This window comes from Micrasema longulum, unplaced genomic scaffold (assembly GCF_059751315.1).
Source record: "Micrasema longulum isolate JH-2025_06_02 unplaced genomic scaffold, ASM5975131v1 h1tg000494l, whole genome shotgun sequence".
NCBI lineage: Eukaryota > Metazoa > Arthropoda > Insecta > Trichoptera > Brachycentridae > Micrasema > Micrasema longulum.
Window position 1 is genome coordinate 393881 of NW_028277691.1, and position 13419 is coordinate 407299.

At 35.3% G+C, this 13419-nt stretch overlaps 1 protein-coding gene across 5 annotated transcripts in view; it reads right to left on the reverse strand.

Annotated features, from left to right (window-relative positions):
* Window positions 1-13419, reverse strand: part of Fatp1 (Fatty acid transport protein 1) — a 74802-nt gene that overhangs the window by 26427 nt on the left and 34956 nt on the right. For all 5 annotated transcript variants that reach the window (XM_088227246.1, XM_088227243.1, XM_088227245.1 and 2 more), the window contains exon 4: window positions 172-322. In XM_088227246.1, coding sequence (XP_088083372.1) covers window positions 172-322 — 151 coding nt within the window. The remainder of the gene's footprint in view (window positions 1-171; window positions 323-13419) is intronic.

Below are 13419 nucleotides of genomic sequence, written 5' to 3' on the forward strand. Positions count from 1 at the left end.
TACTAAAATAAATTATGAAGTTACACTGTTCCCCCTCTGACCCCAAACAGTTCTAGCCCAATGTTTGTGTTAGATTTTTTTAATGAATGTATATTTGAATAATAATCTACGTGTGGTAGGTAATCTTTAGTATAATAATATTATATTCCTCCTAAATATCATAGAAATTACCCTAGAGAAGGACCAGACTTCATCTTCGAAGAGGAAGCAAGTCTTGTCGGGGTGTTTGGCCGTCACTTCGTCGAAGATGTCGGGTAAAGTCATGTTCTTCTTGTTGAACCTTCGCACGTTGATGAGGATCTTCAGGTAACTCCACATCGCCCTGTGGAGAAACGATATATTATTATTGCGTCTTCTATATTATTATATTGCATCTTTACTCAACTAAATTGCTAATGTTAGTACGCATTCGAGTTTCGGGATGACCGGAGACAGAAAGGGAAATATTTACGTCTAGACATTCACAGGGAAATATATACCTCAACAATGTTTTGAATATGTGCAAACGTTTGTAGACAAGCTGGATTTCTCCCTAGGGAGTTATTTAGATCTAAATTTGTTGCAACAGAGAGCGAAAACATTTTCGAGAAGGGGATACGGAAGTCTAGGCATTTACTTAGTTGCTTTGCTTAGTAGGTGAACTGGTTTAGCCGGATGAATCTCACTCACATGATTAAGGTTTAAGCTCTTTTACCAAACAAAAGTTAACAGATGGAAGAGATGAGGAAATGTGGATGTTTAAACATGGGCAGAATGGTGAATGGTATACAGTTACAATGACACACAACACAATGGTACAATGACAGGTCATAAGCCCTGTGAATGCCTAGACTTCCATATTCCATTCTCAAAAATGTTTTCCTTCTCTGTTGCAACAAATTTAGAAATAAGAATTGGTTGGTTGGAAGAAATTGCCATTTGGCAATAAGCCCGCCAATGTACAAATAACATTATGTACAAAAAGTTAAATAAATAAAATAAATAAATAGAAATATTTACTTTCTTCTAATTTACCCAAATATTTAAATTTTGGCGCTATTTTATTTTAGTCGAGAATAATTCTGTTGTAAAAAACAGAAAACAAGTTTTTACAAAGCGGGGATCAAACCTAAGGCCTCTCGTGTAACATTAACTTTTTTTCGTGCATATTTCTTTCATTCTTCCTTCCGTTTAGTTTTTTAAAGTAAAATAGCTAAACGATTGACGTCAGTGAGATTCTACCGAATTTTGTAGATACATTGCGTAAACGAAAATCATAGACAGGCGCCGTGGCGCCGTGGCGCCGTGGCGCAGTTGGGTAGACGGCCAACTGTGAAACTGGCGTCGCGGGTTTAATTCATGGCAGTTACAAGAAAAAAGTTAAGGATTATTTTTTTCTCAGTTGGTCTGGGTATTGTGGTGTATTTAACATAACTTCCTTCCATATCCTAATTCTCACCTGCTGACGAGCCTCTACAGCAAAGGCTTGAGGGGTTATTCCTTTTTTTAAAACAAAGACTTCTACAAAATGATTACACATTGAAAATACGTTTGAAAACGTAGTTTGAAACCCCCCATTTATAGTGAAAAGCAAACTATAAAGAACATCTCTATTTCGAAAGTTTTTTTATATTTTTTTACCAACATTTTGTTATAATTATGATTTCTGATAATTAATTGTCAATCAAGCTTGAATTATTTTCAGAGTTTTAAATTTTACAAGTTTAAGGAGAAGAGAACATCAGGCAGTAGGTAAATAATTTAAATCGTGGACAAACATTTACTATAAAATCAAACTATATTTATTTGCTAAAAGCAATGCACAAAAAAGCAATCTAATTAGTTTGTTTGGGAAAAAAACAACAGTTTTTACATATAATTCATATAGAAAATAAGGGTACATTGGAACTTAAATTGTAAAAACCGTCAATAATCATTTTCCACGGCTGTGTAAGTTATTAATCAAGTGTACACAATCAAATAACCCATAAGTAGAATAAAATTGATTTAAAAGTTAAGAAATGTTAGTAATTCAGAAACTGAAAACAAAATATGTAAATATAATAAAAAATGATAAAAAAGTTTAAAAAAATTAAAAAAAATAATAAATAAAATATATAATATGATAAATGAGTAGGTACATTTATAAATATATTTTTAAAAATAAGAAAATAAAAAACTTAAGGTACAAAACATAAACATGAATATACAATTTTAATAGCATACTCATATAATTATACAGGCGTATTAACAACGCCTATAAGTAATCTTTTATATTAATTATTTTTTATTTATGGATAACTTATATAGCGCCATTTTCGTAATAAAATACCTCAAGGGCGCTTTACATGGTGATTCTATTGTTAAGTTAATTTAATTGAAGCTTTTAAATTTGTAATTTAATTAAAATAATTTATTTTGTTGTCACGTGCTACGGATTTATTCAAATGATTTAGACTTTAGAGAACAAGTGGGTTTTAAGTTTTTTCCGAAACATCACTTCACTTTCACAGCCTCGCACCTCTGCTGGGAGAGCATTCCATGCCATAGGGCCTGCGACCGCAAATGCGCGTTCACCAAATTTAGTGCGCTGTTTGCGTAGAGGTATAATAACTTTTCCTCTCGCCGTAGACGTAGCTGATCTAAGCGTGAGACGCCCTGTCAGCTAGTTCATCTGGAATGCATAGTTCCCTTAGATATTCCGGAGCCGAGTTGTGCAGTGACTTATACATAAGCCAACAGAGTTTGTATTCGACCCTCTGTGGAAAACGTAGCCAGTGTAGTTCCCGAAGTAGTGGAGTGATATGACTGAACTTAGAGATTCCGAAAATAAGTCTCGCTGCGGCATTCAATACAGATTGTAGGCGAGTCATTAAGTACAGGAAAGATGGAAAATGTCTGCGTGACGGAGAGAACGGTATTGTAATAATGACTGCTCTATTGAAAAAATCATTATTTCTTGAATTTGTCCTGGGTATCGGCAAATCGAATGTAGTGTGGAGTCTTGTCCTGTTGGGCACAAGATATTCTAAAGAACTTGTAAGTATAGGGCAATCTATGACATTGTTCACAAGTTTAAATAGGAATAATTGATCTGCAATCACTCTTCTGTACTCCAGAGTTTGAATTGCATTTGGAGTAGAATCAAATTTGTATTTTGTCAAATTCATAAATTGTTTCTGTATCCTTTCTAGGTTATTAATATAAATCTTATATTGGGGATTCCATATAGTAGAAGCATACTCTAACTGACTCCTCACACATGTGTTATAAAGCAGTGTTAATGTTTTAATATTTTTGAAGTCATTAGACATTCGCATTAAAAAACCAAGCATTTCGTATGCCTTATTAATAATTTCATTAATATGAATATCGACACAAGCTTAGAATCTCAAACTATTCCCAAGTCTCTTATGACGTTCTTTCTAGGTACAATTTGATTCATTGGGGAATACTGGAAATTTAATGCCTAATGCTAGGTCTAGGCATACGCGCGATATGTTTTGAGAAAAGTGGCGCTTGAATTTCGTATTTATGAAAGAGATCGGATTCGCTCGTAGACAGGGAAATCTTCGGTAAAATAATATAAATTCTTGTAATCAAATATTTTACGTGAAAGTATGCCAGCTCCGGCGTCAGTCGGTGGTCGCACTGGTCACTGGTGCTTAATGAGCGGTGAGCGGTCGAGTAGACGGACACCAAAACCGCACACCGCACACCGCGCACGACACGGCTACGTTTCATATAGCAAGTTCCGCTATTACACCATCTGTGCGTCTGTTAGCATTAGCACTTACTAATTATAGTGAAATTCCATTAACTGTCAATGTGTAGAATTAATTAGCGTTAGCATCCATAAAAAACGAATCCCAAAATTTAAGAAACTCCAAAGAAAGATCGCCACCTCGATACTAGGCGAAGTGGAAAATCTAAAAAATTGGAGGATTTCACAACCCATTATTGCCATGATAGGAATTTAACATAACAATAGCAGTGCATGTTTATGGAATAATAGCTGCACAGTGCGTAGTGCCTAGATATCATATTATATATCATAGTATACCATATCTGGTTAAATGAGCCCCATGATTTACGAGTTCTATACGAAAATTGGTTGCTACGAATGGACAGCGAAATAACGGATAAAAGGATCTACTATGCGAATGTTGATGGATGCAGAAAACGAGGAAGACCGAGAAAGACATGGCACGATCAAGTCCATCAAATACTTGAAGATGGACATGTCAAAAGTAGGAATAATCGGCGTGCGTGCATGAGAAGATGTATGAATATAGAGGAAGCGAGGTCTGTATGCCAAGATCGAGTGATATGGCGTTCTATCCTCTCTGCTTACCCCTACGGGAAACGGCGTGATGGTTTGTTTTGCTCCTAAAATTATCATAAAAGAGCAATTGATAAAGTTGAGGATGCCCTTTTTAAAAAAAAATATTCTGCATTTACCAGTGGCATGTTTGCCTTGATTACCTATTTATATATTTGTTGTCCTCTTGTTACACATTAGTTATTAAAGTATAAATATTGACCAGTATCGATTCCATATTTTACACAAAAGTTATAATTTTTTTAAACATTTTTTTGGATCATGTTTTTATAATTTCGAAACTTACGGATTTAAAAAAAAAATGTTATGTTTATTGTAATAATGTAGTTATGTAAGAAATATTTAATAAGTATTTGTTATAATTGTAAATATATTAGTTAATATACAATGTAATATTAACTAACTTAAGTAAATAAATAAAAAATAAAATAAAAATTTCGCCGACAGTATTTTTCCTGTTTTTGTACAAAACTCTTAACCTATATCTCAATATTCAGAATACCAAAGGAATTGTGATTTTCCTACTAGCTTATTATCTTGTTAGATACTTACACAATAGTCGTAATTTAATATATATGTGTCCGAAAAATGAGTCTAAAGTGGGTCACTGTAGAAAATGTTAAGAAGCCACGAAACGGGATCATCGGCATGTGGCATGTGGCATGTGAATAATCGTCAAATCGTCCAAGCTGACAATTTTTGCCAACCTCTGATTTGTATACCACCTTATATACGTTTTTTAATGGGTCGCGCAGCTTCATGCATATTGAAGAATAAATAAAAGATTGGTCGATTTAACGACTCCGCACATGCTAAAGATCCAGCGGATCTGTATCCATCTGCCCACACCCCACAGTTATAATATTACGGATCAGATTAACAGCGTAACTCCCGCACCGGGAACTCGACCCGTCATGCGTCATGAGTCATGATGATGGGCGTTTCGGCTCCGAGGCCCGAGGAAGAATCTGGCACATATAAGATAATAATATGATGGGACGATCCGCTGTTCCTCTTCTGTTGACGGGACTAGCGCAGCAGAAGGGAGAAAATTCTAGTCAACAAAGCATCGTACATCTGAAATAGCGGATATTGATTTTAAATATGATATCACATATCATAATACTTATTTACATCATACTGAGCGTACTCGGGTAGTAGAAGGATCGGCTGAAGTGCGCGCAGATCGATCCGGGACATTTAATACGCGATAAAATTAATGATTAACGAGACACCATACTTTGTAAGTATTATAAATACACAATACGGTAGGTACAATCGGGACTCGCTAATTACACCGGCTATTATCTCTCATAGAACTAGTTTGTTATACTAAACTTGCCTGGAGTAGCGGCTGGCAGATTCCCTAAAAGATAGCGGGTAAAACTGAGATTAATACGAGTATGCTATTATGATTTATTTTTCTAAATGCTGGGTGATACTGAGAATACTCTTAAGTTTGAGGTAATCGAGTAAATAATAATTGTGTTCCATGGTTGATGCAGCAATTTTTACGTATTTTTAAAATAAATATATTTCCAATAGATTGAGCTTTTCTACTGACTACCACTACCAATTTTCACCAGTCTGATGACGCGCGACGGTGAAAATTATTAATGAAACTATTTACGTATTTTGTTATTATAAATAAGTATTGTATTATATCATATCAATCTGTTATTGTTATACATTGTCAGCCATAACAGTATTCCATCTTTCCATAAGCTTATTTATTCTGTTGGTACAAAACTCACGACACTCGGATGCAAAAAACTAATCTAGGGTTGTTTTGACTTTCGCTGTTGTGGTAAAAAATATATTCAAAAAATGACTGACTAGAATTAGTGAACAGGAAAGGGGATGTATTCACCGCGACAACGCACGACCGCCGACCGCCGACCGCCGACCGCCGACCGCCGACCGCCGACCGCATGAGGCGACAATAACGCAATGAACTAAGAGGTGGTGAAGCATCCACCATATTTAAAATTAATTTGAAAAAATATGTAATTGAGAAATTTTGATAAAAAATATTGTAATATTATTAAAAGTTTATATTAGTTCTTAAGATGTTATGAACTAACTTAATAAAGCATAAAATTAAAAAAAAAATAATAATAATATTCTCCGGATCTCGCTCCATCTAATTTCCACATTTACATTACATTTTGTTTGCACCACAACAGGCCAGGAGGCCTAATTACAGTGGTGAATTACATCACAGAGCACCCAGGCTTGAGAAAAATCACATTTTAATTTTTATGTTCTCACCGGAAATCGAACCCGGAAACTTCCGTGCGTGAATCAAGCGTCTTGACCACTACACCACGGAGGCCGCCACATATTCTTCAATAGCGGAATACGAAACATCCCTTCACTTGTTGTTTGCATCCGACTCTCGTGATTTTTATATCAATGGAATAAATATGTTGAAATGTGGCAATACATCTTTTATTCGTGGGCTCTGAAAAAATTGGATTTTAGTTTACAAGCCCTAATTCTGTTGTCAGTAGATGCACGGAACATAAATTTGTTTAAGCAGGATTTTTTTCACCGCGGCGTGTTCACGCAAAATACTGAAAAATCCGGTGATTTTTATATAACCCAATAACCCTAAAAAAGGACATAATATCATATTATTTAGTCATCTTTCAACAGAAATACGCTTATGAAAATATAGGAAACCGTTATAGGTGTCAATGGTGTATAATTTATTGACAAAATAAAGGTTTTTGAAAAAAACACATTTTAAAAAAATAGTACAAACTTTTGCATCAATCTAATATTATATTCCGATAATTCCAGCTAGTTTGTCCTTGTCCGTGCACACGTAATATAATGGTCCTAATAATGAATGCTAATAGTTCTTACTGATTACGCAGACAGGTTATAGTCCAAGTTTAACCGAGTACCTGAAGCTCCGCTGTGCGAGCGTTCCCTCCTCCCTCGAGACGTCGGACCATCCACATTCCAAGTACATAATCATTTATATTGAGATGTCATATTCTCAGTGGAGATTACACTATTTTTACGCACAGTTTGTCACATACAGATTTGACTAGTTAAAAAAAATACTGATCGATTTTAATTTATTGCAACAGAGAGGAAAAACACTTTTGAGGGAGGAATATGGAAGAATAATAAAAACACAAAACTTTGATTTTATAAAAGACTAAATGATACCGACAGGCGCCATGGCGCAGTTGGTTAGACGGCCAACTGCGAAACTGGCTTCGCGGAGAAAAAAAACCTAAGAAAGATTTTTTCAATCGGTCTGGGTGTTACGATGTATTTTTCATAACTTTTTACCATAATATCCTCTCTATCCCGCCTGCTGACGAATCTCTCAAATTTAATCATAGCGGGTTAAACCTTTAAAAAAATGACATTGAATTTCAATAATAAAAAACAATATAACTCGTGGATAACTCGCAAGGTCACCCCTTCAAATGTCGTTTTTATAAAGAGCTGATTATACCTACTACGAGTAGTTGTTATGCGCAAATCTTACTCGGTTTTAATCCATTTTATTTCTGGTAATATTCTGGTTTTATTTTTGTGATACATATTTTTTTAAATTAGCTGTGTCTGCACCGGCAAATCATATAAAAATTTTAGATACACTATTCGAATCGGGTACGAGAACTATAATTCCATCATAAAAGTACACGAAAAAGTCGGCCGGGCCATTACGGGCAGAGCGGAGAGGGGGAAGTAGGGAAGGTCCGTTACTCCGATAACTACACTCTATAGAAATGTGGGGAAATGGCTCACTTTTTACGAAGTTCTGACCTCGAAACTCCACAATGGAGCCGCGGCTTCCCACGACCCGCCCGCGCCCGCGGGAGGCGAACGCACGACACAAAGGGAGTCGCGCGCGTGAGAAGAGGGCCGGGCCGCGGCACCAGGCGCGGGATTTATTGCCGATATGGACGTCTATTTGATAATGTCAAACCGGATAGGTACATTTGAAATAAAGTCAATATTATAAATATGAGAGACAAAATAAAATAAAACATTCAACGACCTTATACGAGTACTAACAGTGAAAACATCAAAATCGATATTGACAAATAAATCTGAAGCCGTCACGAAAATTCTTATCGATGCGTGAGGTTATTGCGAGGTACCGAGTACCGACTGCCTAGTGCAAGTATGTACAAGGTCAATAGTAGAATGAGGAGCTCGGATTTACATTTCCAAGTGCACTGGTCATAAAAACTTCTCGCGATCGGCGAGTTAAGTGGGAGGCAAGAGGCAAGAGGCAAGAGGCAAGACGTCACGCGGCTGAAACTCAACAGGTCGGTTTGGATAAATCCCCCGAGAGCCGGGTAGTCTAAAATTTGTAAAAAATATATTTTATGACCAGTTTTTATTGAAAATATTTTATTTTTTTTAAAAAAGGAGTTGCATATTTTTTTGCCTTACTTATAATGTACAAGGCTTATATTAACTGCAAAAGGTATGTTCCTTCTAATTTCTCTGACCATAGTGTGAGGATCTGGTGGTGGACACTCATACAGGAGAAGCCGGACTATTGACAGGCATCAACAGACCTTAAGTTTCATTTTGAGAGCGTTCGGCATTTTGGGTCCTATTTTTATTTATTTCAACAATCACCTTTACTATTTTTGATGAAAATATTAACAAATACCACAAAAAAATTGACAGCGAGAATCTTATGAAAGCGTTTATTACTTTAAGCCACACGCCTTCAGAAGAGGGATTGTTTCACGCCTCGATCAGGCAGTATTGACTCGCATAAAGATAAAGTGACGTTCATCATCGGGGTGTGATAAACTGGAACATGAACGAGGACGCTGCCTCGCCTTGATCCAGTGGAGTGAGTGGAGATTCCGAATCATTTTTAGTGGCCAATTCTCACTTGGCAGTATTGCTTATTCTCGTGGAGTGCTTTAAATAACAGCGACAATTTAAAAAGGAATACGCGTGCGTTGTGTGGATCTAAAATTTTCTGGAAAGAAGGCCGCGGCCGGTGAATTTAATTATTATTGCGTACCTAGTACCTTCAATTGACCCTTTTAAAATGTGTATCTTCTTCTATAAGAAAAAAAAACAAAAAAAATAATATTTATTTTAGTCCACTCCTGTCTAGCTTCGAATGTATCCATCTCACATTACCCATCCTTTCAAGACAAAAATACTTGATTCGTTAGTTTCATTGGAAGCATACTGATAAAATAAAATAGGAAATAATTCATTAGTTAAGTATACCTTGAGAAAGAAGCTTGTTTAGCATTGAAACGTGGAAAAAAAATAGTGGTTGAAAACAAAGTTTTTTTATTTATTTTATTTTATGGATGTCCTCGTCTGTCGGCTTCGTGGTCAGCGCGTCCGCCTACCATGCGAGAGGTCTCGGGGGGTTCGATTCTCGACTTGGCTGATATGGAATATTTGTATTATCCTTGGCTCTACCCGACCGAGTTTCTCCAGGGTATGCATGGCTACAACAGTTTAGAGACTAGAAGGAATGTGTATTTGACTACACATTTTTATCGATTGTTGCGCGGTATGATCGATAATTCTGAAATTATGATGAGCATTGGTTTGTATGTTCCTGATAATTACCTAAGACAGCGTCAGCATAGATTGTTTCATATTCCGATATTCAGGACCAACCTGTCTATGGTTATGCCTGTTGGAAGGGCTACCGCTATGCTGAACAACATCGCTCTGGATATTGATCTGTTCCATGTATCCGAAGGGGTTTTCCGGAGCAAGATTCTTCTACTACTTTGACATGAGTCTCTTTCGTGTATTTTTTTTTCTTTTTTATAATATGTACGTATTGAATATATTTTTGTAATGTGTATGTTATATTTAAAATAAATTAATTTAATTGAATTGAATTTTATTTTATAGAGTCTTTATTCAATAAAATACACATTATTACAATATTAATACATTATAAAAAGAAACGAAGCATGAAATCATATTTTGTCCCGATAAACTATTAAATAATAGTTTTTCATCCGGTGCTCGGACATTAGTTTTAATTACGAATCAAATGAAAAAGTACAGACATAATATTGTACACATATAAAACAATTTAAACTAGAATATTTCGTAGTCCCTGGACTGGTACCTGAAGCGTAAAGCTGATCATCTTATCATCATCTTATTTGTAACAAAAATGATCAAAATACGCTGCGATTGGTGTAGCGATGCAGTGTCCTATGCACTAATAGGTGCGGAAAGAGAATGTAGTTACGCTAGAATGTAATTCATAATATTGGTGGATATCGAACCTGTCCGGAGACCCGCAGTCCGGCGTCCACCGTGTCATAATGAATACCTATATTCAATAAATAACACATCTGTGTGTATTTTGAAGATGTATAATAATGTTTGTACCTAAGTACATAAGCAGAATTTGTTGATTACACTCTTATCACAGAGAAATCAGAAGATATAAGTTATAAGTACACTGGCTTAAATATTTCAAATCAGCAATCGATCAATGCATGTAAACTGTTATGGTATATTATTTATTATTAGGAAACGAATCTCAGATATTCATCAACTTTCTTTATCCGATAGATTTTCAATTTCGTAATAAAAAAGGTACGTAATTTTTAAATAAACGTGGTTATTCGAAAAATGTCGCGATTAAACGTCAAATGATGTATAAAACTGCTTCAAAAACGGAAATAAAACTAATACGGTTTGTTTTGGGTGATGCTTGGCGTTTTATAATGTTCTAAATGAAAATCATCATGTTTGATTTCACGTGTTCATATTTTTTGACGTTCTATCATCAGTGTGGCCATTCACGAAGCAAAAGTTAGTCGCATGGATAAAATAAATATCCCTAAATTAACCACTCTCTAGGGCAGGGGTTCCCAACCTTTTTGTACTCTAGAGCACATTCTAAAATATCGGTAGGGTGGCGGGCACCACCTATTTTTAATCGACAAACTCCTTCCATAACTTCTCATTTTCCCATAATTTATTTTCTTATAATTATAATTTAATAATAAAAAATCAACAAAAATGTTTCAAAATAGTAAAAATATTATTCAAATTGCATACACACGGAGAAATGTATTTACAAAACGTAAACAAAGTAAACAAAAAACACAAATACAAAACATAACATATTGATATTACATTTTATAAAAAAATACAATATCAATATGTCAATGTGATCTTTGGCATTGCATATCATTGGCCAGTGCCTCATAATTAGGGGAATATGACGATAATCCTGTTAGCAAACAATCATAAAGATGCTCATCGGCGAGTCGAGATCTATATCTTGATTTTATTAAGTTCATGTTTGTTTGAAAACAATGATTCGCATAAATATGTCGAACCGAAAAATGATTTAATTTTATATGCCGCTTTTTTAAAAAATGTGAACTTTTCTCTGTCAAAAGTCCTCTGATTTTAGCAAAATATCGATCTTAAGGTCCAAAGTTTCTAACTCTAGTTTTTCTGCCTTACCTTGAACAAAATCTGCAATACACGCGGCCATTTCCATTACATTTATTTGGCAAATAAAAGGATTAATACAGAAGGAAACAATTGGCTCGATATGTGTAAACTGCAAAAATCTCTCTTCGAACTGATTATTTTAACACTTGAAGATGCTTATAAATCAAACCGCTTATACACGCGTTTGTGTAATATTCATGTAAAGAAGTGAATTTGAACAGGAATGTTGCGTCTCATAAAACGAAATAATACGGACCAAAATGGACACCAAGTCATTGGAACAAAAGGCATAATAGTACTACACACGTGCGTTTCCAGAACTATCTACTAGCAAGCGGGCCACATGGCGACGATATCTACCTACTGTCTACAAAAGCTTCTCTTCGGACATCTATCTCCCTTTGTTAACCATGGAGTTGAAACAGTGTTTGATTTATTTAGTTTTTATTGATTACTTCTTGGTATGAACACTTGACCAATTTACTACTATACTCTATTTTTTATAAATTTATTGATATTGTTTTAACTTTGCTGGAATTCCTCTCATCCATGCGCTTTGTAGCTGCACGATGATTGGTTATCTAGCTTTAATATATCAACTTTAAAATACCTTAATTTTGTAAACGGGGTCTAGAATTCCAATCGTCTATGCGCTTAGTAGCAGCAAGGCGTGTTGTAATCTTACTCCTTTTTACTATTCATATTATTATTATTTTGTAATACACTAAATTTATTTGTCAATTTTTAAAATGTGTAAATGGGGGCTAAATTTCTAACTGTCTATGCGCTCTGTAGCTGCAAGACGTCCTGCAATCTTGCTCCTATCTATTATAATTTTTGATTGATCTTAATTGACAACGAGGAACTAGAATCCCAACCGTCCATGCGCTCTGTAGCTGCAAGACGTACTGGGATATTTATTAATTGTACAGCGCCCTTGAGGTGATTTTCACAAAAACGGCGCTTTATAAATTATCCAACTATATATATAATAAATAACGACCAGTTTAATTCGTCGCTACCTAGCATTTCCTTCATATGTGGGAAATGCACTGCAGATGTGATATCAACAAATACAATTTAGCTTTACAGGGCTTATCATTTCAAGTCACCGTTCCAGTTGCAACAAGTACTGTCAGCAATGGAACCACTCATACATACAATATCGCAAACATACGAACGTATTTAATAAACCTAGGCACTCAAAAAAATTTAAACTCTAACAAATAATTCACATTTTTAATTAATATTTTTGAAAAAATTCTGTCTCTGTCGAACAGTGGCGGGCACATACGAAGCGTTTCGCGGGCACCGTGGTGCCCGCGGGCACGGGGTTGGGAATCTCCGCTCTAGGGGATAGAGAAGATTCATAATTGCACCCTTGTAGCTCAATCACAAATAACTATCGACGTGCTTAAAAACATGATAAACATTTAAGCGATCACAATGAACATGCTTCAGTTATCGCAGTCATAAGTTAACGCGTATGTAATCTCTAAGCCAACGCTCGTGATGGTTTGTTTTTTGTTTTCCTCGTAAATAAATACAGTTCACTGGCGAAAAGTCGGCGTTTACTATAAAAAATAATACAATATATTGCATTTGCAAAGTAGTAAGGAAAATTTAATTACAATTACTAT